At 34.6% G+C, this 27,800-nt stretch overlaps 3 protein-coding genes and 1 long non-coding RNA gene across 10 annotated transcripts in view; 2 read left to right on the forward strand and 2 right to left on the reverse strand.

Annotated features, from left to right (window-relative positions):
- The window catches only part of LOC127879166 (tyrosine-protein kinase JAK2-like), a 487,084-nt gene that overhangs the window by 225,514 nt on the left and 233,770 nt on the right, over nucleotides 1–27,800 (reverse strand). The window lies entirely within an intron of this gene.
- The window catches only part of LOC127879179 (uncharacterized), a 299,024-nt gene that overhangs the window by 125,547 nt on the left and 145,677 nt on the right, over nucleotides 1–27,800 (forward strand). The gene's annotated exons all lie outside the window — the stretch shown is intronic.
- The window catches only part of LOC127879175 (anaphase-promoting complex subunit 10-like), a 305,930-nt gene that overhangs the window by 124,706 nt on the left and 153,424 nt on the right, over nucleotides 1–27,800 (reverse strand). The gene's annotated exons all lie outside the window — the stretch shown is intronic.
- Nucleotides 1,944–27,311, forward strand: LOC127879167 (gamma-aminobutyric acid receptor subunit alpha-6-like). 2 transcript variants are annotated; one of them, XM_052425852.1, is made up of 16 exons: nucleotides 1,944–2,092; nucleotides 2,317–2,465; nucleotides 3,127–3,211; nucleotides 3,853–3,991; nucleotides 5,628–5,775; nucleotides 7,034–7,168; nucleotides 7,281–7,488; nucleotides 12,906–13,007; nucleotides 16,038–16,138; nucleotides 18,104–18,171; nucleotides 19,584–19,807; nucleotides 20,409–20,491; nucleotides 22,348–22,488; nucleotides 23,193–23,345; nucleotides 25,136–25,404; nucleotides 26,140–27,311. In XM_052425852.1, exons 2-16 carry the CDS (start codon nucleotides 2,423–2,425, stop codon nucleotides 26,440–26,442), a joined length of 2,202 nt encoding a protein of 733 aa, XP_052281812.1. In that variant the 5' UTR covers nucleotides 1,944–2,092; nucleotides 2,317–2,422; the 3' UTR covers nucleotides 26,443–27,311. The 2 variants fall into 2 exon arrangements, with proteins under 2 accessions (XP_052281812.1, XP_052281813.1); XM_052425853.1 differs by lacking the exons at nucleotides 1,944–2,092; nucleotides 3,127–3,211 and having other exon boundaries at nucleotides 2,338–2,465; nucleotides 26,140–27,310.

Below are 27,800 nucleotides of genomic sequence, written 5' to 3' on the forward strand. Positions count from 1 at the left end.
TCGGTTGTACACGATAGGATATCGAAAATGAGCGTATATCTCACCAATCGGATATTTTCGTCTGGATAAAATTTAAAATGTTATACAATGTGAAAATAAGTTATATTTCCATAGATGCGAGTATTAGAAATTTTTTGAATATACATAACTTAAATCATTAAATGGATACTTATTTTTTTAAATCGCATAAGGATACATTAATGTGTAATTACATTTAAAATTGTTAGACACATAGGGAAAAAAACGATCTTGATCTACTTATATGCACACAAAAAGGACAAAGGTCCACTACCTTTGATTAAAATTGAAAAATCGTAAAATTACCAGTAGTTTGGTTCTACTAACCCGACCGACCTTATTGTGTGCCGACCCCTTTGTTACATTCAAGGTGCGTTTTCGATGATTTTACTTCATTAGATCATAATTATTCGCTTAATTAACTATGGGGTTTGCGATCATTATTACTATATTTGATCAGATTCGCTAAATAATCCGTCAATTACAAACATAATTTAATATGTTATAGGAAACGAAGGACTTTAATCTAGGCCTATAAATGGTTAAAGCAGAAACCAGTCGATAAACTATTTTACGAGTTCGGTGGGAATTTACTTCCGCCTAGAGAAGTGTGCAAGTCATCTGATCTAAAGGGTAGCCTTGCTTTAAACATGGTAAGTTATATATTTTGTTTTATATGTGTTAATCATTATTATAAACATATCGCATGTACCATTTTTCAAACATATTGCTTTATTTGATTTAAAAACGATGTTAAACGCGTGTTACAAGCATGCTTTTAAACAAGCCTTAAATACACACAACACTATTGGAAATCGAAACGAAAAGAAAAACAGCCTTATAATGACATTTAAATCACAAGTTTGCGTTTGTTAGGCTTTTGATATTCATAATTGTAAACTTCTTGTTCAAAAGGCAGATATCATTGATTTAAAAATTAACTCAGAATTAACGTTGAAATTCGGTTAAAGATACACTAAAATCGAAACTGACATTTCTCTTTCTCCGAATGTTAATGAGAAAATGAAGTGAAACAGCTGCCAACACCAACAGTAATATCAATTTACGTTGTAGGAACGACATTATTGGACAATTGCGTCTTATGACCGGTTTATATAATTCATGAATCATGAAATGCAATTTGATGTTACATCCCGCTGAAACAAAAATGTAATAGTACACTGCTATAAAAAAAATATGTTTGCATTGAAAAGCTTATTTATGTTAATACATGATTACTTATAAATTACGCACATTCTGAATTGTATTTTGCTTATTGTGAAATGAGGCTTTCTAAATGCTTTATGCCGAATGGTCACCGTAACAATATATAAGGTTATCCTACAAATTAAGTTTGGCTTTTCAAATTAGTATTTAAATATGTGTTTGCATCATATAGTAATGACACGCTCATAGATTAGATATCTTACATTTCTTCAAACCTGAAGAAGACTCAATATAGTATAAATCCTTTGGAACGGAATACATGATTAATTTGAAGCGTTTCTGTTGTTTTCTTGTAAAAAAATGTAGCACCGCTGACTCACTTATATGGGTTAAAAGTATATAACGCATCATTTCTATACGAGGGAAAGGCAAGCAATAAAGGCACCAGCCTTTGGATTAACATGCCTTGGGTTCGACTTTGGAAATAATAATATTTGTTTAACTTTCCTTTTTAAAGGTTGTATGCTTACACTTTGTATTATTACCCTGCTATACGTCAAGTGAAGACATGTAACGACATACTTTAAAATATAATAAAATGTGTATACAAGTGAAGACATGTAATGACATACTCTAAAATATAATAAAATGTGTATACATGTCCTAGTCAGTCTTTATAATGTTCAGTCTTTGTCCATATGACTTCATATAGTGCATATAGCTTTTTTGTTGTGTTTTGTGTTTTGTATTTCAAAGTCTGTGAAAGGAGGAGCTCTAGTGGTTGCAGCTATAGATTATGGGACGACCTACTCAGGTTGGGCGTTTTCATTTAAACACGAATACGAAAAGGATCCGACCAAAGTGTTTGCAAAAACATGGAGCGGAGGCCAGCTCACATCATTAAAAGGTTCATAACATTTAATTGATTCCTCAAAATATGCAACATCATATTAATTTTACGGATAAATCCAGGTATGTGAATGCAATTATTTCACTAAATATATCACACGCCTTAGGATTGACCTGGTTGTTATTCCCGAGCATTTTTTAAAATCAGAAATGAGCAGCGAAGTAAAGACAATATGTTTGTGTATTTAACGACGTTAATTGTATTACATTCATGTCGCAAAGGTCCCACGTGCGTTCTGATAAGACCTAACGGAAAGACCCTTGAAGCATTTGGGTACGAGGCGGAAACTCGCTACAGTGAATTAAGCGAGGACGATCAACACGAGAAATGGTACTACTTCCGAAGATTCAAAATGTCACTGTGGAAGAAGGTACTCGTTTTTGTGTATAGACATGAATTATATACAAACAGCAATAAGAGGAAAGACTAGACAAATAGAAGATAAGAACGAGCTTACTCTATATTCTACCCAATCTGAGTTAATCGAAAAAATAACAAGTAAATGTTTAATTTGAGACATTTTTCAACAATAGCCTTTCTCGGCGTCAATAGTTATAAAAATATGCGTGTTTAGCTAGCTTGTGCACATTTTACCTAGGGTAAGCTTATGTTTTACCATTTGCGTCTCTATACTACTTTGCATTTAAAAGAATGCGTTCCGGTTCGCTGCATAGGAAGGTCTTCAGAGCTGAAAAATGGATTGTGTTTACGTGACTCATAAAAGACTGATAAAGTTAATAACTTTCAAAATCTTCTCTAAAACTATCAGATTGTTCGCTCTGCTTATTGGTTAAATTGAATACAAACTTTATAAAGTATTATATTGCAAAATTAAAAATATTGTTTTGTAGTTGTGTTCTGTCAAACAACAAGGCCCAGTGGTTATGCGTTTTGTTCAGAACTTGCCGCTGGGTCAAACTGACCATACCCCAGATGCATATTTTTATATGCGGTTTAGTTTAAAATGTTCTCAAAATATTTTGCATGTGAGCGAATTACATCTAACGTTACCCTCTTATTCATGCTTAAAGCCCATCTATACTATAAAGATACCGCGTTAGAAGACGAGTGTGGTCGAGAGCTGCCAGCGTTGACGGTGTTTTCCCTGTCAATCAGGCATGTTGAATGTGTGTTGTTGTTTTTTAATACATTCTTATAAAAAAAAGCTGAGTATTTAATATACGACAAAATCAAATACAAACCGCAACAAAAACGTTCATAATGTGTTTAAGTGTTAAATTAATATAATTATTTTGCATGCATTATTTGCTAATCATCATATTTTATCAATAACATGCAGCACTCGTTGTTTCGAATCATATGGTTACAAGCACATACAATCACGCAATATGTTATATGCTATATGTTTGATTTAATTTCTTGCTTTCTGTTACATTCGCTTAAAATATGTCAGTTTTCTAGCATCAGTTTTAATATTTAAATATTTAAAACTATTGTTTCTTTTCATTATTTAATTGAAATCTAAATATATTCGGCTTCATTGTCATAGAACACTCATAAGATGTTCAATTTTTTATATCCGGAATGCGATAAAAAAAATCGTTGCATATAGATAAGCGAAAACCGGAAGCGTGCGTTACGCGTTTGCAAGATATGCGTTTAAGTTTTGAATGTGTCGTATTTTCTAAACCCCTTCGGTAATTAACATGAAAATAAAACAAATATTTCTTAACGGGTCCTCTACCAAACATGGGTATGTGGTAAAGATGTATTAGTTATTTCACACATGTGTACAGATTCATGAAGGATGATTTGTCGAAGATATCTGGAAGCCGGGTAGACGGATTGAAAGAAGATCACATTCACTGGGTTTTAACCGTGCCTGCTGTTTGGAATGATTCAGCAAAACAGTTCATGAGATTAGCTGCTGAGAAGGTATGTTCTGGAACACGTGGACATGAAATAACGAATCATTTCACTATTCATAAATCATTTTACTCATGTGTACAATGCATTCCGAGATTTAAATTGTGTTCTATGCGATATTTCTACATCGTTTGTTTTCAAGGCGTTCCATTAGATTAATGCCCATTAGGTAAATTACCTTGATGTAATGACTCAATCGCTGTTACTTATATTTAACTCGATTTCAACGAAATTGGCGGGTGGACGACGGTTTTTGACAACCCAACTTTGCATGGGACAACTTTGTTGAAAGTTTGGATGTAGAAAGCTGGGTGACCAAATATTGCATTTTGTGTCAGTTGGGACAAGGCAAGGATAGGAGTCCCAAAAAATAAAACACTTCTTTCAACGCAATAACTTAGACAAGGCATGATATAATAAGCTGATTTTTTCTTTTATTATATACCTGTTTAATGCTTTTAACAGAATACAAGTTGTATCAATCGTTGAAATAAATTCCGTATTATGCTACTCGCTGTTTTCCGATTCCGTATTACCATACTAGGCGGACTAATTTCTTCGACCCATTTAATGACGTCACTTTACGCGCACCGAAAATAGAAAACACCTATTTTATATTACGAAATTACGTAGTACATCGTGTGACGTCATTTCTGTGACGAACACAATAGTTTTATTTAAACTCTCTGGAATTTAAGGACGTGTCAGACGTGGTGTTTTGTAACAGTAAACTATTTGTTTGAAACATCGAACGAATGCAAAACGTATTTCGGAGTGTGTGTTTATCATGCATAAATGTAAATTTCGATAGGAATACAATAAAATAATGTGGTTTAAACTAAGTTTCGATAGAGACATGGAAGAATAGAAGTAGAAGTGCATATCGTTTCAACGTTTTTGTTATAAACATTGGATTAAATTTGTCAAATTCATTGTTATAAACATTGGATTAACGATGTCATTTATGTAAGCGTGTCGGAAACCAGTGTTTTTCTCGTCCAAATGTTTACATGTTAATTTACATAAACTGTATTCATACGCGTCTCAAATAAACTACATGGCGTACCGATTTAGTCATTGTTTTGTCAGTTTTGTTAAAGCAAAAAATACAGTTGTTAACTGTTTTCGTTACTTGTTGTATATAATTAAAGGAATATTACGCTAGTCAATTGTTCCAAGAGTTTGTATCAGTCTCGTGGCTTGTGCTATTTCGCATCAAACTTTAGGCTCCTCCTCTCGTGTAATACGTCATCACACAAGCCACTTGACTGATACAAACTCTAGAAACAATTGACTAGCGTAATATTCCGTATGTATTTAGCTATCATGAAAAGTATTGCTCTGACATTATGAGCGTAGGAAGCACTCTTACAGTAGGTAACTGCGACCAGTCGTTGGAAGGTCGATGTTACTTTTATACCAAATATGAATCAAATCCGCACAATAACTTCAGTTGATATTTTGCGGGTTCTGTTTAGAAGATTTATTGAAGACGTAGCTTACAAATGCAGTGTGAATAAAATGTATGCGCAAATTTTGATAAAACGTTGAAAACCTTGACATCGCCACTTTTCTAGTTATTAAATTTACTGCAACCTAAATTATATTAATTGTTAAAGATGGTAAGCTCTGTTATCGTTTTCAGGCTGAAATCTCTGCTGACAAGCTTTCACTTGCACTTGAACCAGAGGCAGCGTCCGTGTACTGCAGACATCTTCATGTACAGAAAGATGGGGAATCCAGTCTTTCGACACTTAAAGCGGGGAAGACATATTTAGTATTAGATGCAGGAGGTGCGATAGTCTTATAAGTGTGTTAACAATCTTGTGATTTGTTACTTTCAAAATTTGCTTTTTGTTTGCGTTATGGACAGGAAGGACAAAGCCAATCCCTTTGAGTTCCATACATCAAAGGTCTATTCATTTGGGTGAGGTGGTAACACGAAGTCCGTTTCCACATTCTTTCCTGAGTACCATCTTTTAGAATGCGTCTTGTTTTAGAAGAGATAAAGACGCCATTAATGTTTTAGGTCAATAGGTCAATTACCAAAAGGACAGGTATTTTTACATGCGAATCGTTTTCAAATGATATTTCTAGAATGTTATGACCGACGACATCTAAATCGGCGTATTGGTTACTTGAAACGTAAGGAAGACGCTTATGAACTTTCTGGCATATTGGACAAAGGTCAAAATCTAAACGGCTTGTTAAATAGAAATGGTTTTCACCTTGGACGTATTTGTTTGCACGTGATATTTGGAGAACGCGTTTATGACCCTCGTTCATACTTTTACAAATCGCTCTAATTTGCGAAACATGTGGGTTACCATAGCTTTAAACGGATTTTCAAAGAGCGAACTTTAATTAACTCTTTTCTGTATGCCCAGACGAGGATTGATATTGCCTATGTAAAATCGTTTAGTGGTCCTCAAGAAAATTTGATCGAATAATGTCCCTGCCGTCAAAACTGGCCACGCCCCTTTGGAGAACATGTTTAAATAAACTTTCCTCAAACTGGAATTGAGGTTATTTATAATCACGACCCTTAAGTGAAATGGTCACGACTGGAATTGACATTCTTTTAAAGGTTTATTTTATGAAAACTTCCAAGTTTGTATCTGGAAGCACAACGTTGACAACCTTGATGTGACATAAGAGAGTTGCATTTTACATACAAGTGTTTTTTTTTTAATCGAAACTAGCCAGGCCCCAGTCGTTGCATTTTTAATATGAACTCTTAGTATAATTAATTCAAAGATCTGTCTTCTAATTAACTACAAAACTCATCGATTTTATTGTTATAATGTTACATTGTATAGGATCTTTACTACAGGTGCCACTTTTGTTAGTTAAGTTTACAAATGAACACATTCTCTATACTATCTTAGTGATTACTTACATGCAATGTTTAAAACAAAGATACGGCAGTATCCAACATAATTCATGAGCTCCCTACCAGTCTGGTGGAAACCGCTACCAATTATAAATGAGAATTACGTTCATACTAAGTATGCGTGTATCATAAACAATTATAAAAAAAACGTATTTCAGGTGGAACAATTGACATAACAATTCACCAAGTATGCGCAGGAGGTAACCTCAAAGAGATCCACAGGGCAAGTGGCGGCGACTGGGGAGGAACGATGGTTGACGAAGCATTCATGGACTTTCTTGGCATGATAACAGGTGCATAAATGCAATATTCTATGTCGTCGTGTGCCAAAAAATATTTTCAATAACTTATTAACAAATTACAGTTGTATAAATCTGTAGATTGCAAAATGTGTTTTACCTCCAGATAAAAAAGCTGTACAGAGATTTAAGGATGAGAGTATGGAAGACTACATCGAACTTCTCCGTGATTTTGAAATTAAAAAGAGAGCTTTAGATAACACCAAGGAAGGCAAAGTTACCATCAAAATACCAGTATCACTCTCCGATCTTGCGAAAGATGTAACAGGAATGTTGCTGCAAGATACATTACAAAAACACGTTATGGAAAACAGGTTTGTATTATTAACCAAGTAGTTAAATTGCTCCTTAAAAGATAAATATAATTGTGCTAATTACTTGTGGTTTTTTTTTCATTCTTGAAGACTATTGATGTGTATGGAATTGAACTATTTTAGGTAAGCGTTGGTGCTGGGGGTAAACTTCGTGTTGATGCAGATGTAATGCGATCATTCTTTAGTTCGTCTATGTCTAAGATAGTCGACCATGTGTCTGGTTTGCTTCAAAAACCTGAATGTTCAGGTGTTGAAGCTATTCTGATGGTTGGAGGATATTCGGAGTCGTTGCTTCTCCAAGAAACCATGAAAAAGCAGTTTCCGATGCTGAAAATCATCGTTCCAACGGATGCCGGCCTTGCAGTTCTAAAAGGAGCTGTCATATATGGTCATTGTCCATCGGCGATTACCGAACGCGTCTCCAAATATACATACGGTATAGAAGTAGCAGAAATGTTTATCATAGGGGAACACCCTTTGTCGAAACGAACAGTATACGAAGACGGTTCAACTCGTTGTAAAGAAATTTTCTCAAAGCTCGTGGAGGCAGGAGATAAGCTTATCGTGGATGAAGCGCAGAATGAAAAGTCTTATTCACCAATTTATGATCAGCAAAAGTCTTTGGCGTTTCCAATTTATGTCACAAGTGACAGAAATCCAAAATATACAACTGATATTGGATGCAAACAGATTGGCTCTGTTGAGGTCCCTCTAGCAGGAACTGGAACTGATAGGGCGGTTACGGTTCGAATGATTTTTGGAGGGACGGAAATAACTGTAGAATGTGAGGAAGAATCTACCGGTAGAATTACACGGTTGATTATTGATTTTCTGATGTAATTCCTAATACTAGCGGACCAATATCTGCTGGAATATTGTCTTCTTTCATTCAAAGAGTTTGTGAATTTGCGAGCGAATCGCCTACCGTTAAAACATCAACAGCCACCAAAATGCAATACATTTCTGGAGTTTTGTTTGCGTTGTTCCTTAAGCATATTTTAATACTTAAAAAGCGCTGGTAAAATGGGAAATCACATAATTGAGATACGTAATAAGTTCCATGATTAATGACACGCATAATCACTATTCATGCTAAAATATGCCGCAAAAATATGGACGTTCACTAACAGTTTTGTTTTCTAAAAGGTTATATTAAATTATTTTAATAATTTTGTTTGAATATTGTCATGTTCTATATAAATTTATTTAATTAATGTATATTATATTTGTAAAGAAAGGATGTAGTCGCGTGCATTACATTTATGCTTTTAACATATTTAGAGCTTGTAATCAGTAATCATTAAAAGTAAGGTTAAAACGCTTTCGCCATTCCTAATATGATAATTTGAAGTCAAATAGGTGTGTTATTGTTGATGTGATTAAACTAATTCAAAATGTGTTTTGAATTATCTTTTCATTGTCATTAAAACTTGGGTAATCTGAAATGTTCTTGTAGTTTGTGATTTGTTTTGTCAGGTTTAATTATTATTCTAATTTTAGCGAATCACTTTCTGCACATTTGGTGTATATTACCATGGTTCTCGCAGAGATTTTAATATGCATCTCACTAGTTCATTTTGTGTTATTTTTACCTTTTTTTTAACAATAACAATCTTGAATGAAGTTGATTGATTAAAAAATTAATCAAATAAATAATCAAAAATTTGTACTCACTTTAACCTATTTATTTTCGCAATTTTCAACTGAAAGTCTGAAAGTGGTGGTCTAATTGAAACGCTCGAGTCCGTTTCAGGTGTTGAACCATAACGTTAAGAAAGTTCCCATATAGGCATCGAACTAAGGACTTCGTGATCGCTACGTGGAGATCATAACCACTACGCCACCACAACCTTTGTGCTTAATACAGCTAACTAGATCTTCGCATTTTCTCTTTCGGTGTAACTTGTGCTGATTCCACGTGGAATGTTGATATTCAGCCGCATGGTTCTGGGGAGAATTCACAAAGATTTTTTAATACAAATTGACTCTAAAATTACATTGGGATCATTGATCAACTGGTATATTGATTAAGAACATAAACATTGCATAGTTTGGTTTTTACTATCTTGGTTTATCAATTAAGAGATTCATTGTGAATACTGTCAAAGAATTATTTGTTTCTAATTGCCCAACATATGTTAAATCCATATGCTGAACGTCATAAAAAAGAAGTAAATAAGTCAACTTTACATGCAATAAACTTTAATCAAGGATGAAATATTAAAAGATTTAATGAACTATATCATCATTTTATCATTCGATGTTTTACATTTATTTAGTTACTTCATTGGATACTGCGATTACTTGGGTGTAAATGAAGTCGCCTACAATGTTTGAAATTAACATGTCAAAGGTCAAGGTCATGAAATTGGCACAATAGCTAGAGAACAGGTTTACCTATGACCATAGAGATAGCTGTACAGAATACTGGAAATAAAGAAAGTTGATTATTGGTTGTTATGTCAACAGATGAAAAATTAAGGTCCGATGAGCTTGTAACATGAACATTGCTTTCTCGCAATATCAAGAAAATACTTCGCATCAAAACATTATTTTTCTGGTTAGTATACTGTTTGAACCGCCAACCTTAGATAGACTCGCATCTATACTGTTAAAAGAATTAAACGTATCTATTATGGCCGTACATCCTAGCATCAAAGGAATCAGGACAAGTAATATCAAGCTCGACGCTTTCGTGTCTTATAAGAAGATGTACTCGGTTCAGTCGAGACAGAGTAACCTTTATTGTAACGATATCTGTAAATATGAAAGTCTAGTATTTAAAAAAATCACATCAATGAAATTGTCAAAAGCATTGTCTCCGAGGTCTTAGATTGTTTCCAGATCGCCATGGCATACCTTAAATGATAAGAACGAACTTCTTCAAAACAAGGTGAATTACATGGAAAACCCAGTATTGCTCCTTGAGAAATGTGAAGACAATTCAAACAGTACAGTTAGTGCAACTGTTGGTGTTTATCTTGCGTTACCGAACGCAACTCAGATATCATTTACGGCGATGTCACCTACAGCTTCACAAAAATATGTTCTGGAGTACCTTGAATGAAATCAACAATATACTGAGACGACCAAGTCCATCAAAACCACCAACAGAACGCCTCGATATCGCCTTTATCGAAATCGTCGAATTCGCGACCTACACGAGGAGCTGATTTGTGGATTAAATAGTTCGTATTATACTACATGTGTCATTTTTACAGTCTTCCATGACTTTCTGTGAATGGTAAAGTAACTTCGTATTATGTGATCGAACCTGTTTACGTTCGTATTTGTCTTGTCTAATTCAGTTGTTTTGTGTTTCACTGTTTGACTGATTGTTCCTTGCCATAATTAAAGGACCGCAATGAGTTTTTTCCTACAGGCGCAATTATAGGTACACTGTATTTATATTTCGTAAAAATAATGTCAATCAAGAAAAGAACGAAATATCAAATTTCCATACGTCGGTGAAAGGATTATTGTTTCACTCTTTAGTTGATCCAGCGCCAATACTTTAATCTGTTTAACCCTGCCGATTTTCACGCAAAAGGCTGTCAACAGTTTGAACACTGTGGAAATACATAACTCGCCACAGACCCGACATCCACTTCTGCAAAGTGACAATGTCATCGCGTCTAACTACAAACATGGGGCAGGAGAATCTGAAAAAGGTCGTAGAGGATGGAAAATAGATAATGGATGTTATGTTCCAGTTAGAATCTACATGCTTCTCGCCCCATCAAACACATTTGGAATTATGAGATGCAAGTCAAAATGAAAATAATACGGCAAGCTATGTTCTTTAGGAAATCATGTGCTCAAGTAGTCTGTAACAGTAAGAAATGAAAAAAAAACAACAGTTGTTCAACCTTACCACAAATGAACTTGATAGTTCCTGGAAAGATAAAGACACATCCAGATCATCCTTTAGTATGCATGTCAATGACCCAAAGCCAAGGTAAAAATTTTGTATTGGGTATATTTTATTAAATAGAATATGTTTATCAGAAATGAAAATGGCGCTAGTTTGAGTTTAGTTTGCATCTCCGCAAATAAGCTCAACGAAACAGTTTTAAGCATAGTTTTGGTTAATTTAGTAGTTTAACATTTGCAAATATCCTATACGAACTTACCCTCCCGATGGCGATTTTATGCGCAAAAGCTCACACGCCCATTTGTAAATAAACTGTAACGCATCTTTTACTAAAAATGTGTTTAAGGTTTTGTGAGAAATCCTTTCTTAAAGGGTGTTTGCAATTGTATTAAACAATTTTTCGCTGATAGTTTGCTTTGATTTCTTCTTAACTTTTAACGGAGTGTGTTATCCATCCATCGACGTTTTAATGGTATATATTTTATCAATTAAATCTTGCATACATACTTCAATGAACGCATATAGATATAATGTATTGGCATTGTTTTAATTAATTACTGTATTTAAGTACATTAAATGGTATGCTCAATTTGCAGATGGATAAATTCGTAATTTATTTACCACCCGGTTTAAGCTGAATCATTTCAATTTCATTAAAATCATATAAAAACTTGATACACGTTGCACAAATAAATGCCGTCAACAAAACGTGGTTTTTGCAAATATTTCGTAAACACATTCGATATAATGGTGAAAATTAAAACACAACACTGCTATTTACATGCTCCAAAAACCATAAAAGTTTATTGAAAAGTCATAGTACTAAACTTTCAGTAAAGGATGAATGTGGGAGTAAAAAAATTATTGATAAACATCCGCGACAGCCTCATCTAACACGAACAATCTCTAAACTTAATTAACTCAATAAGTTAACCGTTCATTGTATTTTTGCCATACAAGGGTTTGACCGAATTCAGAAAGGGAGTAAATTTGCTTGTTACTTTCTGAGATAGCAGTCACTGTGCAGTTTTAAACGTCGTCATCTAAACGTTTGCATTATATTTTACACTAATTTTTCTCTTTTATAAATAATTACTCTGACTTTAAGACTATACATATTACCGAATGGAGGGAACCTGTTGTTTTACAATCGAAGGTTATAGTGCTACAATAGTTGCACTTTAACAATGGCTTATATCCGCATCAGGCGCACCATAACTGAATATTTGTATTGGTTAAATTTGATGGAAAATGTAGGGCAGTAGCAAATAGAAAACAATACTCGCTAATGGCTATTTTCATTGCCCATAGCTATAAGATACAGCATATGTATATGCCACCATTTTCTATGCGACAAGTTTGGTAAAACAAACTCCATCAATAAGTTGCCACAATTGCGGCCCTATCGGCACGATTTAACAACGTAATTGCGACAGAAAGGCGTGAAATTTCCAATGCGAGTCACAGAAAGCCTCGCAATGAGGCGTTATGTCCCTCGAGTAAACGCCGTTCTCTCCCGAAATCATGCTTGTTTCATTTGCAGGCACGAAATCATCTGTGAAGTGACTGGCAATTGCAACCGTGGGACTACGTTTTCGACAAACACGATGGTTGGATTTCTTTTCTTAATCTTATCTCTAGAAAAGTAAGTAAACTTTCGTTTTGTTTGTTTTATCTTAATCGCTTTTTTCCATCTTTATCATTGTGTGTGAACGTTTGTAGTTACGTATTTACGTAAGAATGGTTCAGCCTAAAATTAACGTACATCTGTTTTAGACAGAATGAACAGAATAAACTAATAATTGACGTTGACTTCAATACACGTTTCTACATTGTTATGTTTAACCAAAAATATTTTGCTGATATATTAACAAATAAAATATGTTCACGAACATATAAGTTTAAAGAATATTTCCGTCGTTTTTTCTTTAACTTTAATACATGTATATAAATTTTTGCACGTAAAGTTGATGCACTTCTCTTTTATATTATACAAAACTAGTGTGTAGTTATATTTGGATCGTTATTCAATTTAAATAACAGTTTATGGAATAGTTCACAATGATTATTTTTCGAACCGATACACGTTTCTTATAATTATTTAATATGAAAGAAATTAGTTATTCCAGTAAGGTAATGACCGTGGTGGTTTTATATGATTTTGTAAGTTTTAATGTTAACGTACAAAATATTGTAATTGACAACAACACCAAATACAACTGAGATTCTATCGCTTTAAACTGAACAATAGTGATAGTGTGTTATACCAAAGAAACAAAGCTGCATTTTTGGCGGTTTACATAAATCGAGTTCGCTGTATATATACTTCGAACAAATTGTTCATATCGCAATAGCATCGACTCACATGTATACGCGTTCGAAACGTTTCTCGAGCAGTTGACTAAGATGCATATGTGTTTTGCTTATTTACATGAAACTTTAAATATAGCCATTGTGAAATCTTTGTTTTCTTTGACCTTATCAATTACATCATTTACTGTGCAAATCTCTTAAGGTATCGTACATTATTATGCAATTCAAAAAATGAAGGAAAATCAGCCAAACAAGCTTTGACTATTTTGCACATGATATATGAACAGCTGATTTTCCGTATATTGTTCATGCAATGATACAATGCAATATTTTGATATGTGTAACACAAACTTAACAAATGATAGAACTTTAGCCCAATATTAAAGACTGACAAATGCGTTGTATTAGGAAATATTAGACGAAGATAAGAACCAATAAAAAGTTACGTTTTGGGGATAATTAAATTATACACGTATATACATGAATTGATATATTGCATCATGAAATGTTTTTGAAATAAATATATTTGCATAATCATTCATTATCAGTCAACAGGGATATACATACAAGTTAAATTGTCCTTGGTTTTAATAACTACAATTTTGAAATTTGCTATTACCTGTTCCAGGTTTATGAACATAGTGCGTATTGTAATGCACAAAGAAAGGAACATTCTAATAAGTTGTTTTGAGTAAGATATTTGTTTGCTTTTGGGGTATTACCTTGAAATTTTTTTATTATTAAAGTGGTACAATTTATCGTTTTTATTTGATAAATATGATTTGAATCATTTGGTTAAACAATAATCTTCAATAAACTATATTAGGAGAGAAATCATTGTTTTTTAATTAAAAAAAAGATTGAAACTTGGATCGCCACATTGAAACGGTCAATTAAAAGCATCGGTGCATTAATCCGGTTGAGGGCTAGCCGAAACTCATTTTTACCTAATACAAATCAAACGCGCATCTAAATCTTCATCAAATGTTCGTATGCAGACAGAAAACGTATGATAGCCCAATCGTGAGGCGTTAAACATTTCCACAAACACACAATTAAACTGCGTAAGTATCGTAAGAGTCGGAAATCTTTTTAAAAGATGACAATAGTTTTAAAGTTACAGATATAAGTAAATATTCATTTACTAGCATAGAACGGTCACATTTATAAATATTCTTAAATATAAAAGCTTTACAACTATATTAAATCTAACAAGAGCATCGCATAACGGGTGCCAACGCTCGGCTGCGAAAGCTTGTCAGAATATTTTTTAGAGGTCACAGTGACCTTGACCTTTGACCTAGTGACCCAAAACTGGGTGTGGCGTGTAGAACTCATCAAGGTGCATCTACATATGAAGTTTCAAAGTTGTAGGTGGAAGCACTTTGATTTTAGAGCCAATGTTAAGGTTTTAGCACGACGCCTATGACGGACGGCTGACGGCGGACGGCAGACGACGTGCTGGCTATGACAATACCTCGGGATTATTCCGAAAACAGCCGAGCTAATAAAATATATATAACATGTTTTCAAAGGCGAATAAATATGATCAAAATCGTTCAATAAATGTAACTACTAATTTGTTTATTTTTACTTTTAAACAAATATGCAATTTTGCTTTGTTACATTTATTTTATAACTTTTAAGTCCCTTCTCAGGGAATGAATCTTGTTTATACACAACATTGACATTTAGTATATATCTACTGTTTGCTATTGCTTAAGTCTTACTTTATTATCAACTATGTGCATGTAATATACTCTTGTTATATACTGTATATATGTTTGCATATTTTATACATTATATTTGTGTATAATTGTTTTTTCGTTAGATTATTTTACGAGGAACATGTTCAAGTAACTGAATATCATTTTGACGTGTTCTTTATTTTTTCTTGACAATAAAGTCTGCGAACTTAAAATGAGACCGCGTAAATTGTTGTTCACAATACTACTTCAAACTATAATAATAGATCATTGGGAAATGATCCTCGTGTAGTATATACCAAACACATATATGCCCCATAGTGAGTTGAAACCAATCTTAATTATCCCAAACAAGGTGAAAAGAAAACCCGATTCCTGACACTTAGGCATTGAGTTGGTCAATTATATACTTGTATCATGTATACAATCATATTTATTTAGTCTTTAAATCTGATATACATTGACACATAACTAAACATTTAAATGCTTAAAAAACAGCAATTAGTGGAGAGAAGTTTAATAAGTAGTGTAATACGAGTAGCACTAGATGCATGTTACTATAGCATATGTAATAACAAAAAGGCAGCACTGCATTGTTATGAACTTACTCTCACGAATTGTATTATCGCTATACATATATTTCCAATCACAATTAGATGTGTTCTCTGTGAATGGCCTACATACTCAGACAACACAACGGAAGTACTGGACAAGCTGCTAACCAACTACCGGAAGGAGATCCGACCGGGACTGGGTGGTAAGTTACTTACACGACGCAACGAGTATTGAATACCAGGTCGTTCTTTTTTTTCAAGTCCCGTGTGCTTTCACGTAGTGGGGTTAGCCACGAGAATTTCCATTTGCGGTATACATTTTAACCCTGCTGTCGAGAACAAATATATGAAATCGTTAGACATTTAATTCCAGAACAAAATTACATTGTGATTCATTTATAATACATGAAGAATGGCAAGATGGCACGGCGTTGATTTTATTTTCTTGATGCCCTATGTCATCGTGTGTTAGTTGAAAAACAATTACAGAGAAAAGGAGATTCGTGGAGGCTTACTCTGTCTCAATATTCTAAAGACTTAAATAACACGATGATAATAAAGCATCAAGATGAGTATCCACAAAGAAACAACCATGCACACAACGTGATTAATATGTATACGCCTTAAAGCATGGTTCAGCCGAAATGCAAGAAAAATTCCTGACTTTTGTTAATGCAAAATAATAAAACGTAATGCATGTTCTTAAAAAATAGGACATATTGAAAAAATGACGTCAATAAAAATGATTAAACGTGCTTACATTCATAATGATTTTGATATGATGTTCATTATGTATGTGGCGTAATCATGTACGGTTATATTCTGAAGGAAATCATCAGGGACAAAATGTTCCTGAAAATATTTAACTGACACACTGTTATTGTCATTAAGCTATTTTTTAACGATTAACTAAAGCAAGATGGGATTAAACATCGGTAAAGGTATCAAGAAATTCAGAAAAGTGGGAATCAGTTGGAAACTCGTGTTTTGTTCAAGAATAGGATCGCAATCGAAACAGAATGCTGAATTTTGTGGTTTAGCACATTGCTTGCAAAATTAGTCCATTTTTTAAATGTTATGGAAATAATATACTTTTTGCAATATATATGCGTTGTGCAAGTTAAAACGGGAAACAACATAGATCAATGAACCGTCGAAACTAGGTACGATCTATAAAACAAATTATGTTAAATGTTCAAATTGTATACTTACATGTTCATACATTCATTTGCCCGCCCATAGGGAAGAGGGAAATATTATTTATTTCCCCAATCCTTTCTTATTGTTATGTATTCGTTTTCTGTTTATAATTTGATTCAGATATGAGTCATTGTTATTTGAGCCTTGTTTCATACCGCGATGTCATCCTTGCGCTTGTATACAGATCTCAGACTTTCAATTTTCGGTTTCTGAGATGGCATTATTCAATACTGTCTGATGGCTCTAGAATGTTGATAGATCATCCCCTAATTGGGCAATATCCCCATTTCTTTCTCCTCAATTTCACTTACAATCTGTCTGTATCTACATCGGTGTTCCCTATGCTATTCGGAGAGAAAAATAATGGAAATATCTTCAATGGTGTTGAATATTGTTAACACGATAGAGCGTCATTATGACTTAACTAAGTCCTTTATGAAAGGACTCTTAAGGGTTAACCAATATTTCTGCTGATGCTTGTTAAGGGAAAAGAAAGAAACATAAAACAAAGCCGATGCAATTATCAGTTGATTGATCTGCATTAAATTTGTATAACCTATTTTAAAATGATCCAAGAGGATATTTACGACATTGACTAGTAAAAGAAAATCAAAGTTATTACTATTTATTACCTAGGAGCAACGCATCAACCAGCTTATTAGATAACGGGAACCAATTTTGACAAATTTTACCAAATTTTACCATCCGATTGTAATATCAGTATAGAAACCAACGAACTGAAGTATATATACATTGTTTAATAAAGTCTTGTCTGATTTTAAATCAATAATGCCGGGCTTTGTGTTTGCAGAATGTTGTTTATATCGCCTGCATGTACCATTTACAGACACTGTTTTCGTTTTGATTTTCAGAGTAGTTAAAAACATCACAGGTGGACGATTTCATTTTGCAATATTTTATACACATTATTCCATTTTCCGTAACATACCAATGTTTTCTGCCAACAGGAAAACCACTAGTGATAGAAACTGACTTGATGATTCGGAGCATTGGTCAAATTTCAGAAAGTAACATGGTGAGATGCACCTTATATACCATTCCACTATGCCTTTAATAACATTAAAAAATAAATGTTTAAAATGTTTAATAAGTTAATGACGCGAATACGTATGATTATAGCTTTCAAATTTTACTACTACCGTTTGTAAGGTGTGTCAAGTGTTTGCTTTAACAAACGAGGCTTTAATACTGAATATGGTTTAACGGACATGCAAAAGTGATAATCGTCCAATCGCCCAATCGACAATGTACGTCCACAGGTAAATAACTTTGTTTTACAACTCGAGGTGCGCATGTAGACGAACGATTAGACTTTCATATGCACATTCAGAATTCAAATCAAACGGTCTATCACAGATTTTCTAGCAATGGTGAACGCAGAACTGATTTGTCATTGTTATTGATAGCGTGTTAACAAATGTGAAACATCTGGGAACAAAACTAGGAATACTCTCTTCAATATTTAATGTCTCAAATTGAATGACAAGGAATGTAAAAGCGATAGAATCACAAGTCCATCAACAAACACAGACAGTAAATATTTCCTCCGAATTGTTCTGCTTAAAGTAGTTGGATTTTGTCACAATACTTCGCAATTCATGTATTTTGTTTTACCGGAAGGTTTTTTATTTGTTCGAACCAAGTCCTTAATACTTCTTTATATCAAGAACAAACAGGCAGTGCAGATTACTGTTTATCTCTTTGGACAGCTTGATTGATTAAATGACCTCGGCAAATCTTCTCTGTGATTACCATCAATTCCCTTCAAATCCCGTTAATGGGGCTTTGGTGCTCAGGGTTTTTGTTTTAATCAACAAAACAGCACGGGGATGTCTGCGCGCACAACTAGCCTCACTCAATGTCGGCAATAAAGATCCAATTTCACATAGACGCTATTTGACCATTTGATCGACTATGCGACTTATTATATTGGCAGATACATCGGAAACGTTAATAGAGTAGCCAAATTGCGCAAGGGTGGATGATGAGTTGATCGAAGGAAAATAAACAATAAAACCGACAAAGAATGTATAAACGTGGTCTCCATACTAAAATATATTTCGAACAAACATGTTTCTACCTTTTGCACATTGCAAACTTTGATCAATGGTTTATATAAAGACCAAATCACCTATCCCGTTTATTGGTCATTCAAATTATAATACTGTACACATTAGTCTTCGTTAAATCAGTACTGTAATTTCCTTTCATCGATAATCACAATAGGTTTTATCAGGTACTTCTTACTGTTAAAATATGGAAATGAGACGTTTTTTTGGACAAAATCACTTCATGTACAAAAGGTTGAATTGTTTATATTAGCTCACGCATCGTCCATTTGCGCTACGGCATACTTTTCTCATTTGTGTTAATATTATCCGTGTCAATTTTACACGTATTCATAAAATAGTTTGCTTTCATATGAAGGACTATTCCTTCCAATGCTACTTCCGGCAGCGTTGGACAGACGAAAGACTGAAATTCATGATTCATAACATAACGGAGGTAACGTTGAACAACCTCTTCCTGTCGCTCATCTGGAAGCCCAATACTCACTTTCTGAATGGACAGAAGTCACATCAGCACAATATCCCCACACCGAACCTTTTTGTCCGAATACGAAACGACGGAAGGGTATATATGTCAAGAAGGTACGTAACCATAGAAGACGGAAGAGCCATATTGCCTTTATATCACGTATGTGGGTAACACCGTATAAGGCCTGCTGTAAGAAAAATATGTTAATATCTGCGAAGAATTAAATGTGCAAAATATAATTTACTTTCAATGGGCTATGTATGCGTTCCCATCAAATAGGAATGTCCCTTAATTGCTTACTATGGCATAATTCATACCTACCTAAGTTATCCGTATAAAAATAAACCACAAAGTCTGGGGAAAACGGGATTTCCTGATTAGGTTATCATATGGTAATTGACAACATTCCTCGGCGCAAAAAAAAATACAATTTAATTTTGTCTGAGTAGCATTGATTGAAATTTCGCGAAATCAAATGACGTATTAAAATTGTTTGCTGCGTTAACATATTTGCTTAAATCTATCTGGATGTATTTTGAAAAAGTATGATCGTGTAATGAAGTTGCATTTTACCTCATAGCTTACTTATAAAATAACATGTATATATCAAAATATTGATTGTATATCTAAAACAAATATCATGTGTACTTTGACCCAAACGTTTCAACCTATGAAATACTTTGTGATCACATGCGAGCATGCCTCTGTCCGCAGACTGACGGTGAAGGCAGCCTGTCCGATGCGGCTGGGCCCCTACCCCATGGACAAGCCCGTGTGCCCTCTCGTGCTCGGCAGCTGTACGTAGACGCAAACTGTGGATTTTTAAAGTGTATGATTAACTCCATTGTATCGTGAGCCTTGGGCTTTTTGAGAACCTTTCCAGTTCATTGCCGAAGCGGGAATCAAATTCTTTACTTATCGGTTACTAGGTGGACACAATAATTCCACTACACCACTATTGCACGACTGTTGAATTAAAATTCTGATCTAAATCCGAAAAGGAAATCATGTTAATGAAGTCTTCATTCGCTATGAAACTCTTATATTTTGTTGTAAAATTCTTTCTCTAGTTTTCACACCATTGACAAGAATTGGAATCCTTGAGATTTCGGAATATGTACTCATACACACACTTGTGTCCATCGTATACTCTATACCAAAGTTTAAAGACGTCCCGCAACGAGAAACAAGTGTTTGTGTACAAATATTTATTGAATACGCATTGGTGGCTTTGGTAAATTAAGGATGTAGCTGAAATAAAATAATTAAGTTTATCCGACACCTATACAGGGTGCAGGATCACGTGACTTTGTTGGTTTTTCCCAATTGAACGTTATTGGATGTTTCGCACCGGTAAGTGCTGCTTTTTTCCAAATAACTTTATAAAACATTTTTTTCTTAAGTATTTCAGCTAGCGCATAAAAGACAGTTTTTATGCTGCTTATGCCAATGTGGAATGCATCATAATAACTTGATGTAATAAGCCTGTGTTCTTGTTCAAAAGTTCCATGTTCACTGCACGACTTTGTGTCACGCAAGGTGAAATTTTGTCACCGATTTCAGGCGTATTCAAGGATTTATTCTTATACCTTAAGATATCGGCACAAACTGCAAGAAAAACTTTCTTTTATGCCCTTAAGATTTTTGCAAATGTATTTGTTCAATAACTTGAGATATTTGCAAAAATAAAGTTCTTAACGGTGTGTCTACATTCTGTCTAGCCCGTGTGTAACCCCCTGAAATCCCCATTGATTCTGCACCCTGTATACTCAGCCACACCCTAGTGCTGTGCTAAAGGCGGAAATAATGCGTATGGCCGCTTGGCCAATGCGAGTATACCTTTTGAACAGCTATAGACTAAATTCTTTTTAAATTACAACTGGTCGGGTGTAAAAATATTTCCTATAACCTAATGTTATATTTACCATTCGTATAATGTTTCTATAAACAGTAGACTTGTAACATTAATTACAATATGATGTGTACACTTTTGATTACATCATTCACATTTGACTGTCATAGCTATTGTTAAATAAACACTTCTCATCATCAGCTATTTACTCAAAATACTTGCAGAAGCCCTCGTGTGTATTTTTGATAACGTAATAAGTAAGAATCTAAAGTTTTATTAAAAATTTTGATTGCGTTATAGGTACATATGTTTACATATTTACCGTTGCTATGTTGATTAGTAAAATTGCAATTGAATTCAAACAAATTGTCTTGTATTGCAAAATAATTTAAATCTTGATACTATGTGGTTAGTCCTTAACGCTAAAATAATTTGTGAATAAATCTCGGCTAAATGTGAGTTTTGGTGTCTTCAAATCGGGTAAAATCTCAAATGATAGTATTGACTTTGACTTGTCAAAGGCGGTGAACCCAGTGTTTATTGATTGGTGTTTTATTCATGCCTTGTGATTTTTTTGTCCTGTGTTTAAGTATGTGCAAATCGTTCACATTTCTGTGATAAAGAACGTCATACTGGCGAAAGGAATTTATTAAAGTTGTTTCACTTCGTTTGTTGTAGGAAAGTCAAGTACAGTCTAAGAAGCCAGCAAAAGCACTCATGCTAATGCTTTTGGCATAGTGTATACCAATACAAAATGTACGGCGTCCATACTGCTTATACATGGTATTGGTTTGCTTGCAGATGGCTACACGACGGACGACGTATTGTACATGTGGAAATACGGCAACAACGTCTCCGTCGAGTTGATGAAAGACGTACATCTGGCCCAGTTTGACATCATTGACGTCACCACGAGTAATAACACGGAGACTACACCATTCGGTATTTCATATTGCATGAATGTGTATCATACGGTTGCATTAGAAGTTGGGTCTATCACACGTTTAAATCACTGATGATTATCAAGGGTGCTTTCTCAAATAGTATATTCGCCATATAATTGTATACTTATTTATCACATGCTATACCCTGTTTATAATGTAATACAACCATTACATATTTTTTATATATTACACATGTGTAATACAACATTTTAAAGCGTTTTCACTGGCTTAGTTTTCGTTTATTGACCAATCGCATTTTGTTATTTTGCTGCAATGCGTCAAATGACGTCACGAAATGTTAACAACATTCGGGATTTATCATTTTTGTTTGCGTAAATATTTATTTTATATGCTCATTTAAAAGCATGTGATAAAAAAGATCTGACACTCGTTGTCATATCATACCATATTTTATTAAACTCGTCCAGGAAATTCGTTAGTACGCTCGCCAAAAGCTCGCTTACTAACAAAATTCCTGAACTCGTTTAATAAAATATGGTATGATATGACAACTCGTGCCAGATCCTATATATACTATACTATAGTATTACTACTATAAAATCGTTAAACTTGTTGTATTGAGTATACCATTAAACGTTGTATCCCCGAACCTTTTATAAATAATATGATATTAGTTTCTCGTGACATTCACAGACCCTGAAGACGAGACTATTCGATGAACCTTCTTCACTTAACTTACAGGTGAATTCTCCATTTTGAAAGTGTACATCTACTTTGAGCGCCGTATTGGATTCTTCATCCTGCAGATTTACCTCCCTTGTTCCATGATCACGTGCCTCTCCTGGGTCTCGTTCTGGATAAACAGGGATGCCGCGCCAGCTCGCGTACTTCTAGGTAATCCTATAGGAACTTGGCAGATTGACAAAATATTTTCAAAATTTTATCAGATATTTAAATCAATTCACTGTGTACACTGCCAACACAATGACACTTCAGGCAAAGCCATACTCTGTACTACAAAATACATGTTCGAGCATGGGTAATTACCATTTGATATTGATAAAACTCTTAAGTTACAGATTGACCAACAATTTTCATTTTTTATCAGAAATTTAAATCAATTAAATGTGTACACAGCGAGCACAATGCCACTTTAGGCATAGCCATACTCTGCATTATAAAATACATGTTCGTGCATGGGTAATCACCATTTAAAATTGATAAAACTATATAGTTACAGATTGACAAACAACTTCCCTTTTTTCATATATTTAAATCTATTAACTGTGTATACAGCGAGCACAATGACACTTCAGGCATAGCCATACACTGTACTCTAAAATGCATGATAGTGTATGGGTAATCACCATTTGAAATTGATAAAACTATCAAGCAACAATCGCGAAACGATGGAAGAATTGGGAATGTTTCAGTTGTTTTCCTTAAAAAGTTTGTCAAACATACATGCCCATCGTATAAAACGACAATATGAATGGATAAGAGGTGGTGGCGTAAGCTTTTTTAATCCAGACAGCCCGGTGCGGTCAACATTTAAAAGTATAATATGTAGATCAAATTATTATAAACTACCCACTTAATGCTATGTATTTGTATATTCATTCAAAAGCATACAATTATTCTCAGAGAGTATCGGAGTATCATCTGTTATTACTTTAGTTGAACGCGCTTGTGGTTATAACGTCAACCCAATTCGCCTCGGTTTGATTGACTTCGCTCTCAAAGATGGGAAATAATTTCAAGCATGGAATCTTAAGACGAATGCATGTTCAATATTCATTTTCTGTGAGAAATTGGAAACAAATACTCCCGTCATATTAGGCAGTCTCTCTCTTTGTGATTTATGAGTTTCATTTAGTAAGATCTAAGAGGAAGTTAATCGGCTTGTTCAAATACTGTCTTCAAGCGGATGCGAAAGCTGTTTGATAACAACTCTTGGCATTTTACATGAATATGCTTAATATTTGCATCTAAATTGGTGTTTATAGACAAAATCTTTATAGTTTGCCTTAGTTTTTCATAAACATGCTAATGCAATTATGTTCTTGTAAGATACATTATTAACTACCCATTGCCCTTTATCCTAACTGAGATATAATTTATATAGCACTACAAATTGTAAAATGGGTTACTGCAATATGCATTAATTTAACATAGTATAAAATCTCATGATCTTAATCGTTCACATTTGAAAATGACAGCATAAACTTGTTTAAGTGATACCATGACACTAAACACAAGCATTTAGATTTTACATGGGCTATATATGTTATAATACTAACCAATTACGTTGATGAAAACACAACTAAATAATAATACATTATACAGATAAAGTCTGTGATTTTAATCGGCTAGCTGTATGGAAATTCGCGTTATGGGCTCAAACCTTTATAACAAACCTCGAATAAAATACAATGCCTGAATAAAATCGCTTTCATCGAACAGTTTACTTATCTACATACATGTTCCTGGCAGCGTACTTGACTGTATACGTCTACAGGCGTCAACACGATTCTGATGACGCAAGTATAACGACGCCAGTATAACTCGCAGCCTTATCTGGTTTTATGATGTTTGCTGCTCATCAGTATCTAAGGGTTGAACACGAAGACTTCAAAACTGTAATCTATTAAGAAAAGTAAATTGTTCGTTGTAATCATCTGTAGGCGTCACCACGATTCTTGCGACGGCCGGTATAGGAATGACGGTGCGGGAGGGCCTGCCGCGTGTCTCGTACGCGACCGCGCTCGATACGTACCTGAATGTCTGCATCGTCTACGAGATGGCCGCCATGATCGAGTACGCTGCCGTCAACTACTTCACCAAGGTGCTGCCGCTAGAGGGCGGCGCGGACAGTGATGATGAGGCGGAGGCTGGGCCGCAGGCGGGAACACCCCCGGACACGAAAGAACAGGGCGTCCTGCATCGAACTGAGGTAAATGTATGTATTTGCATCGAAACATTGCTCAATGGTTTCATTGGTCTTGTGTAGACAAACTGTATTCACAGATCGGTTATCGTAAGATTAATCTTCCGTTATTGCTTTTAATGACGACACGCATTTCGTAAGGAACATTTAGCCAAGCTGTAGATCTACTTGTGTATGCTCCACTGAAGGCGATCAAAGATCAAGGGTCGCATCTCGAATGGGCTATCAATAAGATGTAGCTAGAGCTTCTCTTTAGGCCTTTAGGTGGATATTTCAGTGAATATTCGCCTGTCTATCGCGTCAGTTCTAGAGAAAAAATGCCGGTAGATCAGTATTCAAGACAAGTATAGTCTTTATAAACACAAAGTGAACTTTATATATGCACATGTTTTTGTAATAGTAGTTTTACTAGTTACTGCATACTGCTTAAGCCATACTAGTGTTAATACAATTAGTACACAAACAGTTTCTACCCAGTGTTCCGCAGGTATAAAACGATACGTTGCTTTAACCCTTTTCCAATTGCTAGCAAAGTGAAAATGGCTATGTGCAAACAGCATACAACCTTAACAGCCTGCGAGTAACTCGCAGACTGTTCAGGTTTTATGCTGTTTGCTGCTCATCAGTATCTAAGGTTTGGAGATGAAGCCTTTCAAACTAAATTAAATTTAACTTTCTATAGGACTACAAATGCGTCAAATACGTATCTTAGTGTTAAAGCATTAAATACGAACTTTCCAGAGCCATGACAACGGTTCTACGGAAAAACCAACGATCAGCACACAGAGTGCGAAAACGTCCTTCAAACTGCGCACTGTGGATTCTTGTCGAAAGAATAGGCGGCGGCGCAGGACCAGGTTCGGAACGATGCTACTGTATTGTCTGACCGGAGACCTCAAGTTTAGGTCAGCTCTTAGAGGGAAAGGAAACGCGCAAGCCGGTAATGCAGTTAGCGACATCGACGTGTGGTGCAGATACGTTTTCCCCGGAACGTTTTTGTTCTTTAATATCTCTTATTGGATTGCTTATCTGTTCATATTTTGATTATCTTGCGCCCTTTATATAGTTTGCTGACTTATTATCAAGACAGCTATGATACGATCTTCAATATAGGCCTGTGCGTCTGTGTCGTATTTTTCCGCTTAACACGGTGTTTTTATTAAATCAAATGCGACTTGATAACTTCTTTGTTAATCTACGACATGTGTACTGAATGCTTGAGTTTTATAAGTGTTTTATATATAAGAAAATATTCGACCATAATAGCGGTGTTTTATTTCATCCTAAGACATTAATGTCGGGCGTGTCTAAGCGAACATACAATTTGCCAAGCGGTAGTTTAAAATTATATCATTTACTCCGTTATATTCATGACGAACAAATATACACATTTACTTAGGCTTTTGAAATGTTGTAATAAAATCGTAATTTCATTGAGCATATAAATCACGACTAATCCAAAACTGTTTTCGGATATAAAGTACGAATTGTATACAATTTAAATAAATCGTAGATATTAGAGTCATAATTAAATATATAGACTGGCTATCAAATCGTAGTTAGTCGTAGATATTAGAGTCATAATTAAAGATATAGACTGGTTATCAAATCGTAGTTAGTCGTAGATATTAGAGTCATAATTAAAGATATAGACTAGTTTTTAAATCGTAGTTAGTCGTAGATATTAGAGTCATAATTAAAGATATAGACTAGTTTTTAAATCGTAGTAAGTAAAAGAAGGAGACTCAACGCGTGGGTTAATGGGCTTTATGTACGCTATAATATCTATTAGCAATAGATTTAGCCATCTTTACTAATGTGAATAGCACGATATTAAATTCTGAATACGATCATAAATAAGTCAAGACGCTGAAAGTAGTAAGTAAATAGATACTTAATATCATCCCGTATTGTGCTATCTGAAATGATATGTTTGGGAACATACGTAATCTGCACACAATGCCCCCCGGAATTAAGCAATTGACCCGTTGAAAATAACAACACGCTTCAATTAAACGCGACAAACACTACATTTACGTTTAACGTCGTTGTCGTTGCTATAAAGAAAATCTCCCAACATTACTTAATAAATATCATTGTAATGCGGATGACCCAGTTGCGTAAAATGATTCGATATCAATTTACAACGGAATCGGTGGGAATAATATATTTAAACAAAATCAAGAGTTGCGCTTTGTCAGGCATTGTCAATGCTGACTTGTGATAATAGCCGCTTTGAAGGTCCTCTTCCTTCGGCAGCGGTCATATTTGGCATATCTCTCTTAATTCACGTCCCGTCGGTCACGGGGGACATGCAAATTGCATTTTTAAACCTTCCATTCGGAGAAACAAGTGTTGATGAATTTTGCTAGTAATCACTAATCAATACTATTTTTCCAGTT

This window comes from Dreissena polymorpha, chromosome 4 (genome assembly GCF_020536995.1).
Source record: "Dreissena polymorpha isolate Duluth1 chromosome 4, UMN_Dpol_1.0, whole genome shotgun sequence".
NCBI classification, from domain to species: domain Eukaryota; kingdom Metazoa; phylum Mollusca; class Bivalvia; order Myida; family Dreissenidae; genus Dreissena; species Dreissena polymorpha.